This window comes from Neophocaena asiaeorientalis, unplaced genomic scaffold (assembly GCF_003031525.2).
Source record: "Neophocaena asiaeorientalis asiaeorientalis breed wild unplaced genomic scaffold, Neophocaena_asiaeorientalis_V1.1 scaffold246, whole genome shotgun sequence".
Classification (NCBI taxonomy): Eukaryota; Metazoa; Chordata; class Mammalia; order Artiodactyla; family Phocoenidae; genus Neophocaena; species Neophocaena asiaeorientalis.
The window spans coordinates 127,331-152,675 of record NW_020174551.1 but is presented as its reverse complement, the minus strand read 5'-3'; the positions used below and the strand labels follow the sequence as shown (position 1 = coordinate 152,675).

At 36.2% G+C, this 25,345-nt stretch overlaps 1 protein-coding gene across 1 annotated transcript; it reads right to left on the bottom strand.

Moving 5' to 3' along the window:
* Positions 1 to 1,491: 1,491 nt before the first annotated feature.
* Positions 1,492 to 25,119, bottom strand: MOB4 (MOB family member 4, phocein). The gene is given in 9 exon segments (XM_024757334.1): positions 1,492 to 1,588; positions 1,719 to 1,765; positions 1,767 to 1,830; positions 3,193 to 3,272; positions 8,509 to 8,595; positions 8,784 to 8,826; positions 12,322 to 12,422; positions 21,526 to 21,588; positions 25,023 to 25,119. Coding segments are annotated over 9 exon segments (585 nt in total). The 5' UTR covers positions 25,083 to 25,119; the 3' UTR covers positions 1,492 to 1,548.
* Between the last annotated feature and the right edge of the window lie 226 nt (positions 25,120 to 25,345).

Here is a 25,345-nt window from a genome sequence, read left to right as displayed (position 1 = left end):
TCTATCTGACATTAACATTTGACATACTATCTTCATAGATACAAGTTCAGGATGTCAGCTGTATTTCTCTTTTGGAAATTTGGGTTATTATGAAAACTCAGTAATCTCTTTGCTTAATTACAATAGGTTCTCACACTTGATATAAAGCGTTGTGTACTATAAAAAGAAATGTAAATAGCAGAAAAAAAATCAAATAAATGAAGTATTGTAATTAGATTCTTAGCCCAGAGAAAATATCCATGCATCCCCAAATGTTAGGAGTGAGGCTCCTAATTCAACCTTTTAGATGAGTAATCTAACCCACTAGTGAATTCACTTGGTAGTTATCTGGTTTTATAGTGTACCCTACACTAATAATGCATATTTTTTCAGAAAAAAAACCTCAAATAAATTGCTAAACATGTTGTACCGATACATCCAGAGTTCCGCTTAGTGAACAATTAGCTGCATTCAAAAAATGAAAATCTTTCATGCCTAGCATGGAAGAACTATACCAAGAAACCTTTAGTACATTCAAGAAGTAGCTAAAAAATGAAGTATACAAAATGTAGCATTTAACTGTGCAGTAAAATTATAGGAAGCCTGCAGGAAAAACTAGGGCAGAGTACCCAGGGGAAAGTTAATTAGTTCTATTACAATGAATTTGACATCAGTCAGTAAATGTGTTTGAGACCTAATACAGTTCTTGCTAACAATGCAATTAATCACAGACTTTAAATTTTATGCTGATATTAAGTTAAAATTTTAGGGAACTCGTTAAAAATTTAGGGAACTCCCTGACAGTCCAGTGGCTGGGACTCTGCACTTTCACTGCCAAGGGCCTGGGTTCAGTCCCAGGTTGGGGAACTAGGATCCCACAGGCTGGGTGGAACAGCCAAAAACAAAAAACAAAAAAACCCACAAATATATATATATAACTGAGAAACTTGTTTCTAGAAATACAAATTTAACACCTCAAGTCAGAGAAAAGAAAATGTACACACACAAAAGAACTGTAATACCCATGGGAACATAAATTATTAAAAATCAGCTACTTTCCCAGATATGGTAGGGGAAAAAGAATGAGTCAACTATATGAATCAAAATAATTTTATAAAAAGAAAATTTTAACTTCTGGATGTATACTGGGTAATCCAAACAAAAAGTGGAGCCTAACTTCCTTATTGCACAGAACTGTGAGTTTTCTATTCCCCCCTTCTTAGAACACTTACTTCATAAATCAAAGGTCTGCCAGGCTAATCAGTTTTTTTAATACCACCTAAGTACATACATGTATATTTTCAAAATTCTGTAATCAGTATTAAGGAAAAACAGTAACTGTTTCATTTAGGTCTTACCTAATGAAGTGAGTCAACTTTACAGTGCAAGAGTATGAATGAGATATCAATATGAATACAAAAGCAAGACTACAAACTGATGCTTTCTTTGGGGGATTTTTTTTTTATGATCAATTCCAAACACACAGTACAGGGAAGATGGAATAATTCTGAACTTCTTCTTCTAAAATTGGTACAATCAGGTTATCCTTGGACATCAAATTATATTTCATCACAAATTTAGTAAACCGATGACACAAAAATGTTTCATTCTGTAGAGAGGGAAAAAAAATATGTCATTTCAATTTACTACTCAAAACCAAATAAATGAGACATAATATCAACATTTATTATTGTCATTCTGATAAGAACGTATCAGGACAATTAGTGAAATATACTTACTTCATATTCATCAAATATCTGCCGGTGATGAAAATAAGCATGTGAAAATATTCTGTAAATCCTACGGCATACTGATCCTAGTTTTGCTACAGATGATTCCTTTATGCTAACCCTAGAAATAGATAAGAAATCATAGATTTATAGAGCTGGACAGATCTTAGGAACAGTATAGTCCAATCTTCGCAATTCACAAGTGCAGAAACTGACACCAGGGAAAGTAAGTGACCAGTCCAGGTCACAGCACTAGTAAGTGGCAAGGGCAGGACTAAAACCCCTGTTCTTCACTCCTGGGGCAGTGCTCTTTCTACCTAACCACACTGCCCAAGAAATTCAGTATTATAGCTCTGAAACTTTGTTAAAGTTTAATGCAATTAAAACAAATCCTGATAAAACAAAACTTACTAAAATATATGTTTATGACATTAACACTCTGTCCACTAGAGCTAATTAAAACTACTGAAAGAATTATTGTTTTATTCTACAGAATTCAATTCTTTTTTGTGTGTGTGTGAGAAATAAAAACTGCCTACATATTTCTGATTTTTAAAAAAATGTACATAGGATACCAAGGCAAAAACTGTTATTTTTTACCTATTTTATATGAACCCTTTGAAGTCAGTGATATTGGGGAAAAGTCTCCAAATCTATCCACCTGGTAATAAATATCTTAATAGAATAAAAGGCCAGTCACAAACCTCACCAATAATATATTACAGTATGCACACACTTCCTCTCAGATCTTAAAAATCTGAAGGCAAGGATAAGGACCCCTTCAAAAATAAGCAGTCCCAACAGAGAAGAGACTGGTGGTTGCCAAGGGGGAGGAGATTAGGAGAGGGATGGATTGGGAGTTTGGGATTAGCAGATGCAAACTGGTATATATAGAATGGATAAACAACAAGGTCCTACTCTATAGCACAGGGAACTATATTCAATATCCTGTGATAAACCATAATGGAAAAGAATATGAAAAAGAATGTATATATATGTATAACTGAGTCACTTTGCTGTACAGCAGTAATTAATACAACATTGTAAATCAACTATACAATTAAAAAATACTCTAGAAATACATAGAACATACTTAGAAAAAAATATATAAGCAGTCCAACTTAGGAAAATCTGCTCTTTAGGCATGCTAAGAGGATGCCTCTCTCTACCACAGAGATTCAAGTAAGCAAGTGTGTAAAACTCCCAACTCTAAAGCATGAAGGGAGAGCCCTGGAAAATGACGCACAGCAGCAGGAACTGAACTGGCCTGTGAGATTCAGGAGCTGAGTCCTGATGCCTTTAGTTTAACCACAATCTTAATTTCAAAACTTGAATAATTCTGAACAAGTCAAAAATATAATAGGTTAAAAAAAACAGTTTAAAGAATACAATGTATTAACAAGCAAACTAGTTTTAGTTTTAAAAACAGCAATCTTTAAAATTAAATCCAAAAAGTTTAGCACCATGTTTAAGTTTTGTTTACCTGCTGGGAAAATATTTATTGCTATTCAGAAGACATGCAGCACCATCAAGTGTGTGTCTAGTATAGTCTATAGCAGGACACTATAAAAGAAAGGATATAAAAATGCATCAACAAAGAGCTCTACCTCTAAAATTAGATATATTATTACTTACGTGTCTTATTCCAAAAACCCTGAGCATAGTCTAAGAAAAAGTTCCTTACAATATCAGAATGACTGTAAAATTCAATGTTATGTCAATAAATAAGGCTTTATTATCCCCTTCAACTATAATACCTGGCTTCTAGAAAATAAGTGAATCAGTCCCCCAATTTCTCACTCTCAATATTGTACCTAGAAGAAAACAATGCTTAGAGCTGGGAAGAACACCTGATTATCTAATCTAACCCTCTGGCTATGAGGAAACTGAGGCTGATCAGTTTGCAGAATATGCACAGGTTTCTTGCCAGATCTTAGAAGTCTATAGGCAAAGGTAAGGAATACTTCAAAAAACAAGCAGTCCAACTTAGGAAAGTCTGCTTTTTAGGCATGCTGTCTAAGAGGAGGCTGACTCTGTAACAACAGAGATTCAAGTAAGCAAGCATGCAAATATCCCAACTCTGAAGCATGACAGGGAGAACCCCTGAAGAATGATGCACAGCAACAGGGACTACCCTTGACTATTGGTCAATGACTTATGCAAGATGATACAGTTAGGAAGAAGGACTTAAAAACCATAACCCAGATACCCCGATTCCTAGTCCACTGATTTATACTTTACCAAGTGGCCCAGTAGCCTCTCTCACTTCACAAATACCTCCAGAGATCACTGCCTCCTTACATCTTAAAAAGCATGCCTTATTATGTTGCTGGTACCCTGTTACCAATCTAGCAGCTCTCTCAAAAATTTTCTTCCTTTGCAATTTAATACGAAATCTGAAGTTCCTTTATATTTTAATAAACCTGTCTTAGTACTATTTCATTTATCAGAAACAATGAAACCTATTTGTCTCATGGCAAATCAGCAAACCTATTAAAGGAAAAATAAAACTATAAAGTAATTCTCTTTCAGTTCTTCTGAAGGCAGAGAGGGAGAAGCATCAAAAGAAAGGAAGACTGAGAATGAACCAGGGAACGAAGAAGGAAAAAATAAACTAGAGAAAGAAATAAAAATGACTCTAGTTCTACCTAGTAATTAGAATATTTTTCAACTGTTGAGAATGAAACTGGTGTTTAAAAATGCAGTAACTACTAAATATGGCTTAGTATAGAACATGGCAAATACATAAAGATTATCTAAACCAAAAAAAAAGTATTTTTCTAACTATACATCCACAGGAATTTATAGCTAGTAGACTCACTGCCTAAAATAGGAACATGAGCAGTATTTACTGAAAAAAGTATCTTTCTCCATATATATGATTACAGGTGACTTGGTCAAAAACAAATATCCCAAGTCACTGTGTTTCTCATTCATATTGGTCATTTGGGTGTACCATGGGACACTTTTACAACCTTTAAGTCAGCATGGAAGCTACATATTTAATTTAAAAATTTCTAGGGACTTCCCTGGTGGCGCAGTGGTTAAGAATCCACCTGTCAATGCAGGAGACACGGGTTCGAGCCCAGGTCTGGGAAGATCCCACATGCCATGGAGCAACTAAGCCCAAGTGCCACAACTACTGAAGCCTGCGCGCCTAGAGCCCACGATCCACAACAAGAGAAGCTACCGCAATGAGAAGCCTGTGCACCGCGATGAAGAGGAGCCCCTGCTCGCTGCAACTAGAAAAAGCCCGCGCACAGCAATGAAGACCCAACACAACCAAAAATAAATTAAATAAATAAATATATTAAAAAATAAATAAAGTGAGAATAATGCATCTTTACTATTTGCCAAAATGAAACTAGCTTTTTGGATTCAGTTTCCTAATTGGAATTATCACATCATTTACTATACTATGTAGCCAATTTCAGTGAATTATCAATGAAACTGCTATGATTTTCCCAGACGTAAAATGATACACAACCTTAACACTGCTTCAATTTATTAACTCAAAAAAAGTAACACCATGAGTGAAGTCAGTCTTAAAAAATAAGTACTACTAGCTTAGGTATCAGATATTTCTTATTTTGGAGAATTTGCCTTTTCAAACAAAAGAACATAAAATATTGATTTTTCAACTAGAGAATTACCTGTCTTTAAGCCTTAGAGGTCTGTCAATATAATGATCACCTAAAGGTCTATAATCCTACGGCACAGGCCTAACTTAACTATTTTCAATGAGTCAATGTCAAGCAAAAACTAATTACTACAGATTAAAAGGGAATGCAGATCAAAGGAAATGCAATGCATAGTTTAAACAAACCAGTTGTAAACGACACTTTTGAGACAACTAAGGAAAACTGAATGTGTACTAGGTGTTAGATAACATGAAGGAATTATTTAAAACAAAAAATGTTCTCTAAAAATTGCTACTTCCTATACTCTCGCCTTGACAAAAACTAAATAAGGAGAAAATAACATGAATAAGTTTTTCAAGATAAGACCAATTATGGAGAGGAAAATAATTATGGTAGGTTTCAAATAAGTAGTAAAAAATATTAATGAAATGTAGAGAAAAAATATTGACCTATAAAGTTCAAAAGTAACATTTCTACTTGACAGACTAAGAATCAACTAGTACTCACCAACAGTTATTCCTATCAAAAGACATTAAGACTAAACCAAAAATCTGAACTAGTGCATCTCATCCATTACACACCATATGACAGGTGTTATTCTGTCATAGCCAGTGAATCATAAGTTCTAGCCCATTCAATTGTCCAATTATGAAAAATGATACTACACAAATGGAAAGATACACTGTGTTCATGGATTGTAAGAATTATTACTGTTAAAATGACTGTACTACCAAAGGCAATCTACATATTCAAAGTAATCCTTATCAAAATACCTATGACATTTTTCACAGAACTAAAACAAATAATGTTAAAATTTGTATGGAAACACAAAAGACCCCAAATAGCTAAAACGATCTTAAGAAAGAACAACAAAGCTGAAGATATCAGGTGCCCTGATTTGAATCTATATTACAAATCTACAGTAATCAAAACACTATGGTACAGGCACAAAAATAGACATATAGGTCAATGGAACAGAACAGAGAGCCCACACTTACATGGTCAATTATCTATTACAAAAGAGGCAATACATAATGGGGAAAAGAGAGCCTCTTCAATAAATGGTGCTGGGAAAACTGGACAGCTACATGCAAAAGAGTCAAACTGGATGACTTTCTCACACCATATACAAAACTAAACTCAAACTGTATTTAAGACTTAAATGTGAGGTGGGAAACCATAAAACTCCTAGAAGAAAACATAGGCAATACACTCTTTGACAACCAGATTAAAAAATGGGCAGAAGATCTGAATAGACATTTTCCCAAAGAAGACATACAGATAGCCAACAGACACAGGAAAAGATGCTCAACATCACTAATCATCAGGGAAATGCAAATCAAACCACAATGAGATATCAACTCACACTTGCCAAAAAGACTATTATTGGGGACTTCCCTGGTGGTCCAGTGGTTGAGAATCCATCTTGCAATGCAGGGGATGCTGGTTCAATCCCTGGTTGGGGAACTAAGATCCCACATGCCGTGGGGCAACTAAGCCTGCCACCACAACTACAGAGTCCATGTGCTCTGAAGCCCACACACCACAACTACAGAGCTTGTGCGCTCTGGAGCCCGCGTGCCACAACTAGAGAGCCCGCATGCTGCAACTACTGAGCCTACACACTCTGGAGCCTGTGCACCACAACTAGAGAGAAGCCCACACACAGCAACAAAGAGCCCATGCGCCACAACAAATGATCCTACTTGCCACAACTAAGACCCGATGCAGCCAAAAAATAAATAAGTAAATAAATATTTAAAAAAAGACTATTATCAGGCTTCCCTGGTGGAGCAGTGGTTAAGAATCCACCTGCCAATGCAGGGGACATGGGTTCCAGCCCTGGTCTGGGAAGATCCCGCATGCCGCGGAGCAACTAAGCCCATGTACCACAACTACTGAGCCTGCACTCTGGAGCCTGTGAGCCACAACTACTGAGCCCATGTGCCACAACTACTGAAGCCTGTGTGCCTAGAGCCCGTGCTCTGCAACGAGAGAAGCCACCACAATGAGAAGCCCACACAATGCAACAAAGAGTAGCCCCCACTTGCCGCAACTGGAGAAAGCCCGCGCGCAGCAACGAAGACCCAATGCAGCCATAAATAAATAAATAAATAAATAATTTTTTAAAAAAGATGACTATTATCAAAAAGACACAATTGGCTATACTCCAATATAAAATAAAAAGTTAAAAAAAAAGACTTAAAAAAAAGACAACAAATTAGTACTGATGAGGAGAAATGGGAACCCTCACGCACTGTTGGAGGGAATGTAAATTGATACCACTATGGAAAACAGGATGGCAGTTCCTCAAAACATTAAAAATGGAACTGCCATATGAGCCAGCAATTCACTCCTGGGTATTTTTCCAAAGAAAACAAAAACACTAATTCGAACAGATATATGCACTCCCATGTTCACTGCAGCATTACTTACAGTAGCCAAGATATGGAAGCAACTTAAGTGTCCACTGATTAGATGAAAAGATAAGGAATATGTGGTATGTATACACACTAGCATAAAAAAGAATGAAATTTTGCCATTTGTGACAACATGGATGGACCTAGAGGCTACTAAGCTAAGTGAAATAAGTCAGACAGAGAAAGACAAATACCATATGATTTCACTTATACGTGGAATCTAAAAAACAAGACAAATGAACAAACAACAAAACAGAAGCAGAGTCATAGACATAGAGAACAAAGGTGGTTGCCAGAGGGAAGGTAGGAGGAGTGAAATAGGTAAGGAAGATTAAGAGGTATAAACTTCCAATTACAAAATGAATGAGTCACACGGATGAAATGTACAACATGAAGAATACTCTCAATACTATTGTAATAATTTTGTATGGTGACAGATGGTAACTAAACTTATCATGGTGACCATTTTGCAATGTACAGAAATATCGAATCACTATGTCATACACCTGAAACTAACACAGTGTAGGTCAATGATAATTTCAATTAAAAATTTTTAAAAAGATACTAATCACAAGAAACCCTAAAGTAGCACTGTACCAATGACCTTGCAGCAAAGAACTCTAAACCAAAGGGCAAAATAAACAGTGACCTAAAAACTCAAAAAATTTGTCTACTACCATCTTAAAGAGATTTAGGTTATGATGATTTTATTAGTCATTCTATTTCATAAATTCTCACCTCTTTTGGCGTTTTATGAGCTGCACAAAGAAAAATCCATTGTTCAGTTGCTGTCATCTGAGTGCATGTATCTGGATGGCATTCACTCTGTTAAAATAGTTACATTTATTAATATGTAAAATAATAATGAAAAAGTTTATCATCTGAGTTGCTACATTTCATGTAAAATTCTAGAATAAATTAAAAATTTGGGTAAGTCTTTGTAAGCACATTAATTTACAAAAACAGAAAAAAAAATCAGAACTTTCAATTATAGCTTTAACTTAAAATATTACCTGAAGTTTGACAGCAAGTCCATTTAGCTCAAGACAGAATTGCCTAAAAATGTAAATATATAAATGAAAAGTCTTATCCTCCATATTATTTTTAGAATATTAATTGTAAAAACAGAATCCCATCAGTACCATTCTTCCTCCATCATCATCATTATCAACACCGCCTGAACTTACATGGCACATTCCTTACAAAGACATACACATTAGTAAACGAAACCCAAAACTAACAACCCTAACAGTAATGTTCAATATCAGAGTTCAGTGAGTTGATTACTGTTACACACTGGAAACTGGTACAATTTTTCTGAGAAATACTTTGAAAATATTTACCAAGACTCTTACAAAGTATATATATTTTTAACTAAGTCATTCTCCTAAGAATCTATTCTAATGAAATAATCAGAACTGCAATGCAGACATATGTATAAAGATGTTCACTGAAACTATATACATAAAAAATTTCTTTGAAACATTATAAATGATTAGCAATTGGAGAGTAGTGAAATGTTGGTATTACATAAACATACAAAGGATATATACTTATATCACAGTAAGATTCCAGTTATGTAAAAATTCATGTGTGTGTACATATCTGTATACAGATAATCAGAAGAAAGACTAGACATTTTATATTCCTATACATTATACAGGTTTTATTCTGATTACAAACAACATGCTCCTTCTAAAAACTCCAAACAGGACCAAATACAAAATATAAAACAGGAAAGTCCTCCGTACTTCCATGACCTCTTCCCAAAAGATAGTTATTGTTTACATGCAAATCTGATTTTCTCTGGATAGATTAAAATATATTGGAATCATATCATACACAATTTCATAACTTGCTTTTTCATCACTTAATAGATCTTGGGCATTTTTTCATGACTTACTTTCCCTCTAAAATGGCCAAACTGAGAATTATAAAGCCTAGAATAATGCTTGGATTGTTCCTACAATAGTTAAGTGCTCAAGAAATATTTTTGAATAAATGAAAATGGAGCAAATTATATGACATTTAGATCATTTTTATACAGACTTGCTATTTGATATGAAAAGACAATTACTCCTTTATGTCATAAAGATACTTTATGTTGTCAAAGTACTGAATGTGTTCCCTCTAAAAATCTATCAAATTAATCGCTATGTTTCCCCATCAAACAAATGAATACACTTTGGTTCCACAAATATGCAAGGCTAAAACCTATAATTAGAAGATAAAAGAGAGTTCCAAAAGAAAAACAAAAAACCCAAAACACTGCACATATGTGAAAGGAAAACTATATTTATTTATTTATTTATTTATAACATACATTAAAATAGAAGAAAGCAAAGTAAAAAACAAGGGTCAAATTTTCAGTTGTCTATAACTGTACTTCCTTTCCAGATGCCTAATAATGCTGTTCTTAGATTATACAAATAACACAATTTCTGAATCACCACATAGTCCTCTACTGCCCCATATCTGTAAGTTGCATGTTATGTGTTTCTGAGTTGTTTTCTACTAAGTGGTAATAAAGACAGGTGGTGATAAACAAGTTTCTCATCTAGTCCAACCTACTTATGGCCAACAGGAAAATTAAGCTAACTGATTTGGCAGTGCTATAGGTACAATCTGTGGCAAATAGTGCAAACCTAACAGCTTCAAGTTAATTCAGTATAGGACTAACACACATAGTTATGCAGCTGAAAAGACAAGCCAGAGCTGAAATCTAGTCTACACTCTAGTCACTAAGCCATGCATACTAGCATGGGATTACAGCCACTCAGAGGAAGGGGCATCTTTTCCTAATTACAAATATTCAGTAGGGAGTAGTGGGAGATTTGACTGAGGTCATGATTCAATTCCCATTAACATCATAATATAATCAACTGCATTAATCAGTAACAGCAAGTATTAAGCCTCAAATCAGTAACATTAAGCACATGCAAAAAAAAATCAAACTGCTTTTAAAACTCTTCTTGGTCAACTATAAAGATGTATACACTATAATAAAGAGACAAAAGAATATATATGTCATATATAATACATAAATTATACAAAACAAAAAAGTGGTTAATATCAAAAAACCCCAAAAGTAATAACAATAGCACCAGGACAAATGGAATATGAATAAGAAAGATTTTACAAGTTTTGTATAATGCATATTTCATAGTCTAAGTTAAATAGGGAGGAAAATGTCTTTCTTAGATCTGAAATAAAAACCTTGTAAATTAAAATTGGGCTTCCCTGGTGGCACGGTGGTTGAGAGTCCACCTGCTGATGCAGGCGACACGGGTTCGTGCCCCAGTCCGGGAGGATCCCACATGCCGCGGAGCGGCTGGGCCCGTGAGCCATGGCCGCTGCGTCTGCACGTCCGGAGCCTGTGCTCCGCAACGGGAGAGGCCACAACAGTGAGAGGCCCGCGTAACGCAATAAATAAATAAATAAATAAATAAAACGAACCCTCACTTTTTAGGAATTATGCTTACAGTGAAAAAAACACACTTGCTTATTTTCATCATTAATCCCATAGTTAAGGAAGTAGTTATTTTCAAAGCTGATTTAAAAAAGACAGAGGATATATTATACTAAAGTGCTCTCTATATTTATAAGAATGGCATAACATCTACATACTCATGCTTTCAATTATCATGCATCGAGATGTATTAAAAAAAAAAAAAACTCGATCAAGTAGTCAAGTGACTTGCCCAAGAAAATGGCAGATTACAAAGAAGTCTCAGCATCCTGAAACTGCTGAAAGGTTATGACAAGACACTGTCTTAACAATATCTAGACAAGCCTATAGCATCAAAACAAAACAACAGAAAAAGTACCTTGTCTACAAATTGAGGCACTCATCACAGGAAATGTGGTCTAATTTATTCAGGAAAAGTCATATCTCTACTCCACCTTATTATCTAAAAATCAACTCAAAGTAACAAACTCTGATGAACACGTATCTCATACAACACCCTCTATTTTTAGTGTATCAACTCATCCTAGCTCCCATTTACAATGGAAAGTTTATAACTTCAAGAAATAACCTAGTAGCTTCAGAATACAAGTGCTTCTAAAGTTAACTCATGATTCATTAGAAATCAATTTTCTCATTCAAAGGATATTATGAAAAGCTCTAAAACTTCTTACTTCAGGATTATAATTAATCTCCATTTACCAAACAAAAGACTGGAAGTTCACACTAGTTACCAGGTAACTCGTCAGCTACCAAGTCTAGACTAGGACCTCTAGAGAGAAATAAAGTAGATAAATAGTAGGTAGTAGAAATGAGTAAGCACATGGAAATAATGCATCTGTGATTAAATGATGTAATTAAGGAAAACCATGTAAAAAGATAATAAGGCCCAAATCCATAAATATAGAAAACAATGAGTAAATAACAATGTTGAAAACTTTATAACTTAAAAACGTAAAAGCTTTAGAACTTTGCTTTTTGGTCTGTAGTTAACTAATTTATGATTCATAATCATCATTAATATTAAAGGTTATTTTTTACTACTAGGAGTACTATTACTATTTTGATACATAATAAAGACCTACCTTAAATGTTCATACTTCCATACACCTTCATCTTGGCCTTCAGGTGGTTCAAGAATTTTGTCAATATTGGAACAATCTGCTCTTATGTTCTGTTGAATATACTACAAACAAAGAAGTTCTTACAGTTAATTAAAATATACTACATGGTAAATCTTATGAGAGTTATTATTGTTTAATGGGTACAGAGTTTCAGTTGGGGAAGATGAAAAAGTTCTGGAGATGGAGGTGGTAATGGTTGCACAACAATGTGAATGTACTTAATGCCACAGAATCGTACACTTAAAAATGGCAAAAATGATAAATTTTATGTTATATATATTTTACCACAATAAGAAAAAGCAGAGTAAACACCGAACAAGAAAATCCAAAGAAATCCATGCCCAGAGGTAATCAAACTGACAAAAACTAAAGATAAAGAAGCCAGTGGGGGTGAGTGTGTGTGTGTGTGTGTGTGTGTGTGTGTGTAAAGAATCCAGCGAAAAGAGACAAATGACCTATAGAAAAAGGATTCAAATGAGTGCAGCTTTCTCACCAGAAAACACAGATGACAGGAGGAAATGGCAGAACACGTTTAAAGTGCTGAAAGAAAAGAAATGTCAACCTCTGTATCTAGCAAAAATACCCTTCAGGAATGAAGATAAAGATATTTTCAGATGAAAGAAAACTACGGAGGTTTACTGAGCTCTGCCCACCAGAGCAACAACCAACTCTACCCACCACCAGTACCCGCCATTAGGAAGCTTACATATATTTAAGTGATATATTTAAAGTGATGAAAGGGAAGCAACTACAACCAAGATTACTCTACCCAGCAAGGATCTCATTCAGATTCGATGGAGAAATGAAAAGCTTTACAGACAAGCAAAAGCTAAGAGAATTCAGCACCAACAAACCAGCTCTACAACAAATGCTAAAGGAACTTCTCTAAGTGGGAAATGCAAGAGAAGAAAAGGACCTACAAAAACAAACCCATAACAATTAAGAAAATGGTACAGGAACATACATATCGATAATTACCTTAAACGTGAATGGATTAAATGATCTAACCAAAAGACACAGGCTCACTGAATGGATACAAAAAAAAGACCCATATATATGATGTCTACAAGAGACCCACTTCAGACCTAGGGACACATACAGACTGAAAGTGAAGGAATGGAAAAAGATATTCCATGCAAATAGAAATCAAACAAAGCTGGAATAGCAATACTCATATCAGATAAAATAGACTTTAAAATAAAGAATGTTACAAGAGACAAGGAAGGACACTATATAATGATCAAGGGATCAACTTTAGAAGAAGATGTAACAGTTATAAACATATATGCACCCAACATAGGAGCACCTCAATACATAAGGCAACTGCTAACAGCTATAAAAGAGGAAATCGACAGTAACACAATAATAGCTGGGAACTTTAACACCTTACTTACACCAATGGACAGATCATGCAAACAGGAAATTAATATGGAAACACAAGCTTTAAGTGATACAATACACCAGATTTAACTGATATTTATAGGACATTCCATCCAAAAACAGCAGATTACATTTTCTTCTCAAGTGCACACAGAACATTCTCCAGAACAGATCACATCTTGGGTCACAAATCAAGCCTCGGTAAATTTAAGAAAATTCAAATCATATCAAGCATTTTTTCCAACCACAACGCTATGAGATTAGAAATCAATTACAGGGAAAAAAACTTTAAAAACTCAATACATGGAGGCTAAACAATACGTTACTAAATAACCAAGAGATCACTGAACAAATCAAAGAGGAAATCAGAAAATACCTAGAGACAAATTACAACGAAAACACGACGATCCAAAACCTATGGGATGCAGTAAAAGCAGTTCTAAGAGGGAAGTTTATAGCAATACAAGCCTACCTCAAGAAACAAGAAAAATCTCAAACAAACAATCTAACCTTACACCTAAAGGAACTAGAGAAAGAAGAACAAACAAAACCCAAAGTTTGTAGAAGGAAAGAAATCACAAAGATCAGAGTAGAAATAAATGAAATAGAAACAAAGAAAACAATAGCAAAGATCAATAAAACTAAAAACTGGTTCCTTGAGATGATAAACAAAATTGATAAACCTTTAGCAAGACTCATCAAGAATAAGAGGGAGAGGACTCAAATCAATAAAATTAGAAATGAAAAAGGACAAGTTACAACAGACACCACAGAAATACAAAGCATCCTAAGAGACTACTACAAGCAACTCTATGCCAATTAAATGGACAACCTGGAAGGAATGGACAAATTTTTAGAAAGGTATAACCTTCCAAGACTGAACCAGGAAGAAACAGAAAATATAAACAGACCAATCACAAGTAATGAAATTGAAACTGTGCTTAAAAATCTTCCAACAAACAAAAGTCCAGGACCAGATGGCTTCACAGGTGAATTCTATCAAACATTTAGAGAAGAGCTAACACCCATCCTTCTCAAACTCTTCCAAAAAATTGCAGAGGAAGGAAAACTCTCAAACTCATTCTATGAGGCCATCATCACCCTGATACCAAAACCAGACAAAGACACTACAAAAAAAGAAAATTACAGACCAATATCACTGATGAATATAGATGCAAAAATCCTCAACTAAATACTAGCAAACAGAATCCAACAACACTTAAAAAGGATCATACACCACGAGTGGGATTTATCCCAGGGATGCAAGGATTCTTCAGTATACGCAAATCAATTAGTATGATACACCATGAAGAATAAAAACCATATGATCATCTCAATAGATGCAGAAAAAGCTTTTGACAAAATTCAACACCCATTTATGATAAAAACTCTCCAGAAAATGGGCATAGAGGGAACATACCTCAACATAATAAAGGCCATATATGACAGACCCACAGCAAACATCATTCTCAATGGTGAAAAACTGAAAGCATTTCTTCTACGATCAGGAACAAGACAAGGATGTCCACTCTTGCCACTATTATTCAACACAGTTTTTGAAGTCCAAGCCATGGCAATCAGAGAATTAAAAGAAATAAAAGGAATACAAGCTGGAAAAGAAGAAGTAAAACTGTCACTGTTTGCTGATCACATGATACTATACATAGAGAATCCTAAAGATGCCACCAGAAAACTACTAGAGCTAATCAATGAATTTGGTAAAGTTGCAGGATACAAAATTAATACACAGAAATCTCTTACATTCCTATACACTAACAATGAAATATCAGAAAGAGAAATTAAGGCAACAATCCCATTCACCATTGCAACAAAAAGAATACAATATGTAGGAATAAAACCTACATAAGGAGGTAAAAGACCTACACTCAGAAAACTATAAGACACTGATGAAAGAAATCAAAGATGACACAAACAGATGGAGAGATATACCATGTTCTTGGATTGGAAGAATCAATATTGTGAAAATGACTATACTACCCAAAGCAATCTACAGATTCAATGCAATCCCTATCAAATTACCAATGGAATTTTTTACACAGCTAGAACATAAAATCTTAAAATTTGTATAGAGACACAAAAGACCCCGAATAGCCAAAGTGGTCTTGAGAGAAAAAAACCGAGCTGGATGTATCAGTCTCTGTGACTTCAGATTATACTACAAAGCTACAGTAATCAAGACAATATGATACTAGCACAAAAACAGAAATATAGATCAATGGAACAGGATCGAAAGCCCAGAGATAAACCCACGCACCTATGGTCAACTAATCTATGACAAAGGAGGCAAGGATATACAATGGAGAAAAGACAGTCTCTTCAATAAGTGGTGCTGGGAAAACTGGACGGCTACATGTAAAAGAATGAAATCAGAACACTCCCTAACACCATACACAAAAATAAAATCAAAATGGATTAGAAACCTAAATGTAAGACCGGACACTATAAAACTCTTAGAGGAAAACATAGGAAGCACACTGACATATATCACAGCAAGATCTTTTTTGATCCACCTCCTAGAGTAATGGAAATAAAAACAAAAACAAATGAGACAAAAAAAAAAAATGAGACCTAATGAAACTTAAAAGCTTTTGCAAAGCAAAGTATACTACAAACAAGACAAAAAAACAACCCTCAGAAGGGGGAAAAATATTTGCAAATGAATCAATGGACAAAGGATTAATCTCCAAAATATATAAACAGCTCATGCAGCTCAACATTAAAAAAGCAAACAACCCAATCAAAAAAATGGGCAGAAGACCTAAATAGACATTTCTCCAAACAAGACATGCAGATGGCCAAGAAGCACATGAAAAGCTGCTCAATATCACTAATCATTAGAGAAATACAAATCAAAGCTACAATGAGGTATCACCTCACACCAGTTAGAATGGGCACCATCAGAAAATCTACAAACAACAAATGCTGCAGAGGGTGTGGAGAAAAGAGAACTCTCTTGCACTGCTGGTGGGAATGTAAATTGATACAGCCACTATGGAGAACAGTATGGAGGTTCCTTAAAAAACTAAAAACAGAATTATCATATGATCCAGCAATCCCACTACTGGGCATATACCCAGAGAAAACCATAATTCAAAGACACATGCACCCCAATATTCATTGCAGCACTATTTACAATAGCCAGGTCATGGAAGGAACCTAAATGCCCGTCGACAGACAAATGGATAAAGAAGATATGATACATATATACAATGGAATATTACTCAGCCATAAAAAGGAATGAAATTTGGTCATTTGTAGAGATGTGGATGGATCTAGAGACTGTCATACAGAGTGAAGTAAATCAGAAAGAGAAAAACAAATGTCGTATATTAACGCATATATGTGGAACCTAGAAAAATGGTACAGATGAACCAGTATGCAGGGCAGAATCAGAGACACAGATGTAGAGAACAAACGTATGGACACCAAGGGGGGAAAGTGGCAGGGGGTTCATTGTGGTGGGATGAATTGGGAGATTGGGATTGACATATAGCACTAATATGTATAAAATAGATAACTAATAAGAATCTGCTGTACAAAAAAATAAATAAAATTAAATTAAAAAATTAAAGCTAAGGAGAATTCCTAGCCAGCAGACGGCTCTAAAAGAACTACTAAAGGAAGCTCTTTAGTTAGAAGGAAAAAAATAATACCAGAAAGAAACTTAGACTATCAGGAGCAACAGCAATTATATTAATATCTGGGTATAAATATATATTAGACCATTCTTCTCTTGATCTTTAAAATATGTTTGGCAGATGAAAGCAAAAAATATAATATTGTCTGGTGGGGTCTTCAATGTATGTAGATGTAATATACATAACTAAAGCATAAAGGAGGAGAGTAAAATGGTCCAAATGATGACAGTTTCTACATTTCAATTGAAGCAGTAAAATACTGACTCTAAATAGACTGAAGGGTTAAGCATGAACTTAGTAATCTCTAGAGCAATCATCAAAAAAATTATATGAGATACAATCAAAATTAGAATAAATTAAAATAGAATACTAAAATGCTCAAATAACCCTTAAAAAGGCAGAAAAAGGAAACAGAAAAAAGAAGAGGAAACTAAAAACAAGTAATAAAATGGTAATTCTAAATCTAAACATATCTATCAATAACCATATTCACATTAAATGGCCTAAATATACCAGTTAAAAGACAAGGACTGTCAGAAAGACCAAAGAAATATGACCCAACTATACTGTTTATGAGAAACTTACTTCAAATATAATGATATAAGTCGGTTAAAAGTAAAAGGATAAATTTGATAATGACACTGTTTCCTGATAATAAAGGAACTGCATCAGAAAAAAAAAAAAGTAAAAGGATGGAAAAAAATATATACCATACAAACACGAATCAAAAGAAAGCTGCAAGGAATGAAAGGTAGTTCAACATTAAAAAAAAAAAAATTAACCAATGTAATACACTACATTAATATACAGAGGAAAAAACACAAGCATATCAATTAATGCAGAAAAGTCATCTGACAAAATCCAACACCCTTCACGACAAAAACAGAAAACTAGGTATATGAGAGAACTTCCTCAATATGATGAAGGGCATTTTGAAAAACCCATAGGTATGATGTTACTCATACTCAATGGTGAAAAACTGAAAGGTTTCCCTCTAAAATCAGAAATAAGGGGGCTTCCCTGGTGGCGCAGTGGTCAAGAGTCTGCCTGCCGATGCAGGGGACACAGGTTCGTGCCCCGGTCCGGGAAGATCCCACATGCCGTGGAGCGGCTGGGCCCGTGAGCCATAGCCGCTGAGCCTGCGTGTCTGGAGCCTGTGCTCCGCAACGGGAGAGGCCACAGCAGTGAGAGGCCCGCGTACCACAAAAAAAAAAAAAAAAAAATCAGAAATAAGGGAATTCCCTGATGGCCCAATGGTTAGGACTCTGTGCTTTCACTGCCAATGGCCTGGGTTCAATCCTTGGTCGGGGAACTAAGATCCTGCAAGCCACACAGCATGGCCCCGCCGCCAAAAAAAAAATCATAAATGAGACAAGGATGCCTGTTTTCATGCTATTCAATACTGAAATTCCAGCGAGAACAATAAGACAGTAAATAAATGAATAAAAGGCACAGATGACATGATCCTATACAGAGAAATCCCAAAGAATCCACAGGAAAGCTCATAAAGCAAAGAAATGAATTCAGTGAAGTAGTAGGATACAAGATCAAAATACAAAAATCAGTTGTGTTTCTATACACCTTCAATGAACAATTCAAAAAGAAAATTAAGAAAGGAACTCCTGTATATTGATATATCTACATCTAAATACAACTAAATCACCTTGCTGTACACCTGAAACATTGCAAATCAACTCTACTTCAATAAAAAATGATAATAAAAATTAGAAAAAAAAAAGAAAGCAACTCCATCTACAACAGTATCTGAAAGAATAAAATACCTAGGAGTAAGTTTAAATCAGGAGATTAAATACTTGCATACTGAAAACTTCAAAACTTGCATAACCTAAAGCAATCTACATATTCTGTGCAATCTCTATCAAAATTCCAACAGTCTTTTTTGTAGAAATGGAAAAGCTGATTCTCACATTTATATGTAATTGCAACGGGCACCAAATAGCCAAAATAATCTTGAAAAGAAAACACAAATTGGGGGCTTCCCTGGTGGCGCAGTGGTTGAGAATCGGCCTGCCAATGCAGGGGACAAGGGTTCAATCCCTGGTCCGGGAAGATCCCAAATGCCGTGGAGCAACTAAGCCCATGCACCACATCTACTGAGCTTGCACTCTAGAACCAGGAGCCACAACTACTGAAGCCTGCGCACCTAGAGCCCGTGCTCTGCAAGAAGAGAAGCCACTGCAATGAGAAGACTGTGCACTGAAGAGTAGCCCCTGCTCACCGCATCTAGAGAAAGCCCAAGCGCAACAACAAAGACCCAACGCAGCCAAAAATAAATAAATTTTAAAAAAAAAGAAGAAAACATAAGTTGGAGGATACAGATCTACCAATTTCAAGACTTACTACAAAGCTATAGTAGTCCAAATAGTGGGGTACTGGGAATTCGTTGGTGGTCCAGTGGTTAGGACTCTGAGCTTCCACTGCAGGGGGCACGGGTTCAATTCCTGGTTTGGGGAACTAAGATTCCCCCATGCTGTGTGGCCAAAAAACAACAACAACAACAAAACAGTGTGGTACTGACATAAGGATACACATATAAACCAATGGAACTGAATAGAGGAACTAGAAATAAACTCTCACATATACAGTCCAATGACTTTTGACAAGGGTACCAAAACCATCCAATGTGGAAAGGTTAGTCATTTTAACCATTTTTAAGTGTACGGTTCTGTGGCTTACTTGCATTCACAATGTTGTGCAACCAAAGAAAAGCCCTGGACCTGACGGCTTCACTGGTGAATTTTACTAAATATTTAAAGAACTAACATCAATCCTTCTCAAACTCTTCCAAAAAATTGAAGAGAAGGGAATACTTCCTAACTCCACTACAGCAGCATTCCTAATACGAAAGCCAGACAAAGATACTCTAAGAAAACCAGAAACCAATATCCCTTATGAACACTGATGCAAAAATCCTAGCAAACCAAATTCGGCAGCAAATTAAAATTATATACCATGACCAAATGGGATTTATTCCTAGAATGCAAGGATGGTTCAACATACAAAAATTGATCAATATAATATACCATGTTAACAGAATGAAGGGAAAAAAAATATACAATTATCTCAATTGGTGCAGAAAAAGCATTTGACAAAATTCAACACCTTTTTATGATAAAAACACTCGACAAACCAGAAATAAGAAATTAACTCAACATAATAAAGGCCAAATATGAAAAACCTACAGCAAACATCATACTCAACATGGAAGACTGAAAGCTTTCTGCTAAGATCAGGCACAAGATAAGGATTCCTGCTGTTGCCATGTCTATTCAAAATACTACTGCAAATTCCAGCCTGAGCAATTAGGCAAGAAAAAGAAATAAAAGGCATCCAGACTGGAAAAGAAGTAAATTTAGTTGTTTGCACATGAAATAATCTCATATGTAGAAAACCCAAAAGATTACACAAAAAAATAGTTAGGACTAATAAACAAATTCAACGAAGTATCAAGACAAAACTCTACTTTTAAAGGGAAAAATATGTGCACATTTTTCCTCTTAATTTTTGCCAATTTCCAGGCATAGAGCTCCAGGTTTATATTTCTGTATCCTCCACAAGGCCTATCTCTTTGCTAGCCCATTAAATATTTGCTGATTGAACAATACATTCTTTTTTAAAATAAATTTATTTATTTATTTATTTATGGCTGTGTTGGGTCTTCATTGCTGTGCATGGGCTTCCTCTAGTTGCAGTGAGTGGGGGCTACTCTTTGATGCAGTGCGCAGGCTTCTCATTGCAGTGGCTTCTTGTGTTGTGGGGCACTGGCTCTAGGCATGTGGACTTCAGTAGTTGTGGCTTGCGGGCTATACAGTGCAGGCTCAGTAGTTGTGGCGCACAGGCTTAGTTGCTCTGTGGCATGTGGGATCTGCCCAGACCAGGACTTGAACCCTTGTCCCCTGCATTGGCAGGCAGATTCTTAACCACTGTGCCACCAGGGAAGCCCTAATATGCCATCTTAAAATGAGGTTTGATAAAAGTTTCAAACAGGTATCCCATTAATTCCATGGATTCTGGTTTGTGCTAAAAGTTACAGAAATATTTAACTATGCCAAAGGAAATAAAATGCTTAGGTTATTGGAGTTGCAAAAGCAGCTATTGTTATTACCTGCTGAACAGCTAGTGTACTGTCCATTTCATCAAAGGATTCATCAGGCCAATTATAGAAATCCTATAAAAAAAATTTCATGATTAAAGCACGTACAAAGTTACAAAGAAGATGCAATACTATTATGATTAATTTCAATTCTTAATAAAGATCCGAAGTTATACCAGAGAAGAAAAGCCCTCATACGGTAAACAATGTGATTATTAGTGAATAAGTTAAAGGAATTTTATTCAATGTTTTAAATGAACACCAAGATTTTATTTAATTGAACTATAAGCTATACTTTTTTCATTCACAAATCCCTCAAATATGGCTCCCATAAACCTCTCATGTATTATGTAATTGATAAGCCTATCACTTTTTTGTTTGATAGTTAAATATATTTTTAAATGTTATACTGAAAAAAAACAATCTCCAGGCAGTAAAAAACTGAATCAGTTTTTACCCAAAGAGAATAGCTAGAGTTAGTAGTAGTTACTACTCCATAAATATTATTTAAGACAGACATTATAAATTATAATTCCAATTCCAAATGGTGTTTTAAATTTCTAAATCAAAATATGAGCTCCATCAAAAAGCAGTCATCTAAACAGAACAACCTTCTCTTAAGGGGAATATTTCTGTGGATCACTTTGCACTGGTTCTGAATTTCTCTATAGACAGTTCAGTTCATAGACGTTCCCCTAAGTGGTTAAGAACCTTTCCATTTGACTGCTGAAATATATCCCTTGTAGGTGCGCATTGTCCAATGCATTGTAGGTACTCAATAAATGTCTGAGAAAAGGTAGTAGTAAACCAACAATCCATAACCCTGTATCGATCAACATGGATTAAGTCTCCAAAGGCCATGAGCAAAAATTGGAGCAAGCTGCAGAATACAGTGCATGATACCACATGAATAAAAGTTTAAGAAAGTGCAAAACATACTTATGAATATAATGCATATATAATAAAAGTATAAAGGAAAAAAAAGGAATGATAATCACCATTACTGGCTGGGAGTGGGCAGAAGACAGAATATCACAATACAAAGGGATTTAACTATATTAGTAATGTCCTAGTTCTTAGAGTAGGTGATGGGTATGGTACACCTTTTTAAGTGTCTTAAGCATTTCATATCTTTTTTTAAATAGTTGCCTTATCTGAATGAAAATGAACTTTATTTTAAAATGTCAAGAAATAAAAACAACTTTCCGGAAATTGTTCTAGGATGTCTTTTCCTAGACATCATCTACATATCACCAGAAAGTAGTTTTTAAATTCTTCCTTTCTGATTTGTAGTGAAAACTGTTTCTATCAATACGCTTTGCCTATTCTTTCGTTTTAAAGAAAAAGAAAAGATAGTTTGTAGAATATTTTGTTTTTAAAATATTAGAAAACACATATAGTGGTACACAGAAAAGATGTAAAAAAGTTAATTGGAAATTAAATGCTTTGCCTCATCATAACTGTGATATACTTTAAACACTTAAAAGAGGAGCCAAGGGACTTCCCTGGTGGCACACTGGTTAAGACTCCACGCTCCCAGTGCAGGGGGCCTGGGTTCAGTCCCTGGTCAGGGAACTAGATCCCACATGCATGCCGTAACTAAGAATTCACATGCCACAACTAAGGAGCTTGCCTGCCACAACTAACACCTGGCACAACCAAATAAATATTCTAAAAAAAAAAAAAAACAGGAGACAAAAATCCAGCCTAATGAACATTCTCATCTAATTCAGTTAAACGTTTACTGAAAACCAACTTTGTGCTTATAACCCAATCTAACCAATTAAAAAAAAAAGAGGAGGAAGATACTCTACCTACTCTATTATAGTTCTAAATAAATCATTTTAGAATAGACCCCTTTCACTGAAGGAAATCAGTGTGATAGACAAGGGATATGACAGAATCCTGCTTAAATAGTCCTTTTTAAAAAAAATCTTAACCTTTTCTAATACATTTTATTTAACATCCTTGATCTATGACCATCTGGAAAAAAGCAAATGAGTTTTCTTATAGGTGACTTACTCATAACAACACAGCAAACAGGTGTGTTACAATATTGAGTTAAAATCTATGATTCTCTAACCTTTCAAAATTAAGAACTTTTGAATAAGTAAAAATGGATGATTCTCAGAATGTGAGTACAAAAGTCCATTTCTGAATTTAAAAACATAAAAGTTGATCACTTAAAAGAATCAGAAATAATGCTGCCACAGAAAAAGAATTAAAGGTATCTGAGAAAAGATCATTTATAAAGAAAGTTTAGAAACAGTAAAAGCATAAATAATATATAAATTCCATGTAGTATGACCACAAAATTGCCAGTAGAACTGACACATGTGACTTTATAAAAAAAGGCTTCCCAATTAAACTCTAAAATTCAAGTAACTAGAAGCAACTTGTTAAAAAGAAAAGGTCATTAATGAACTAAGAATCGAATCTGGAGACTGCAACCTTGAGCAAATGCAGTCTAATCTCTGGGCTTCAGTTCCCTTTTCTGTAACATGCATCTAGGAAGCTGTCTGTATCTAAAAGTTCCCTTTGAAAGAACTCCCTTACCAAAATTCTGTGCAAGATATTAAAATATATTCTCTGGCATACTGTCATAGCTCTACGGTTGTTTCTGGTTTCCTCCCCCTCCGTCTCTTTCTCTTTAAAATTACATTTTTAACACATCTCTTCCGATTTTGGAGTCTGTACTCAATCGCAAGGCATTTTACCTGGCAGATTAATCAGATGAGGTCTATTTGATTTTTTTAAGAATGTGAAGCATCCCGTCTTTGGCAAATCCCAAGAATCAATACTGAAATAAGCACCAATTCACCCCAAGTACTACCCTACTAAAAGGTGATAAAATTATAATAAGTTCTTTCCCTATGCTTCACATATAGTAACAAGGAAATTCACAAGGAATGGCATCTAACAAGTCCCAGCCTGATGATGAAAACTTGCTGGACCAGAGAACAGCTACGGAAAGAAGTGGTCAATGGCAAACAGCAGGAGGAGGAGGATAAAGTAAATTACCGACTCCCCGATCCGGCTAGACAAGCTGGACGGCAGAAGTTGGGCACGTCACAGGCCAGGTAGGAAATGGAAACCAGGACGAGGTAGGCTGTTGTTTACACCCCTCCCACCCTGGCAGCCCCGACCCTAACGGAACCCCGGGGGTCTCCACCCGGCCGGCCGCGCCCCTCCCCGAAGCTGGTCACTGGGGATCAGGGGAGAAGCAAGGACAGTCAATGCTGACAGGCTCCCAGTCCCGGGCCTCAGTGGCCCCCACGCGCCCCTCACGCCCACCGTCCAATCGGAGCTCCGCAGGCCTCGCGGGCCGCCGCCGCCTCAGCCAAACCGAGGGGCTGAGGCTCCGGAAGAGCAGGCCGGGCACCAGTGCCCCTGCCCGCCCGCCTGTCGCCGCGGCCCAACCTCCTCGCAGAAGCATCCACCTTCCAGGTGCGGCGCAGCTCGGCACCAAGAGTCCCCTCTCCCCTCCACCAGAGGTGCAGAGATAGTACCTGGGCCTTGGTGCCCGGCCTGTTCCGCCTCAGCACTGCCGTCCCCTCCGCCATGACCATAGTGCCAGAGTCTGGGCGGCTGGAGTCGGTACCCGGATGTAGGGGACGGCTGCCTGCGCGGGGGGCGGGGCGGAGCGGCGCTCTAGGTCCGGGAGAGGGGGAGGGGCGACGGCTGACGGCAGAGCCGCAGCCTGCGCGGGGCAGTTTGGGAGGAACCCGAGGAGGCCGGGAAAGGACCGGCGGGCGGAGGGAGGGGCACTGGAGAAGGAATATCCGACGACTCACTGGCGGCAATGTGGCGGGAGGGAAGGACCACGCCGCGG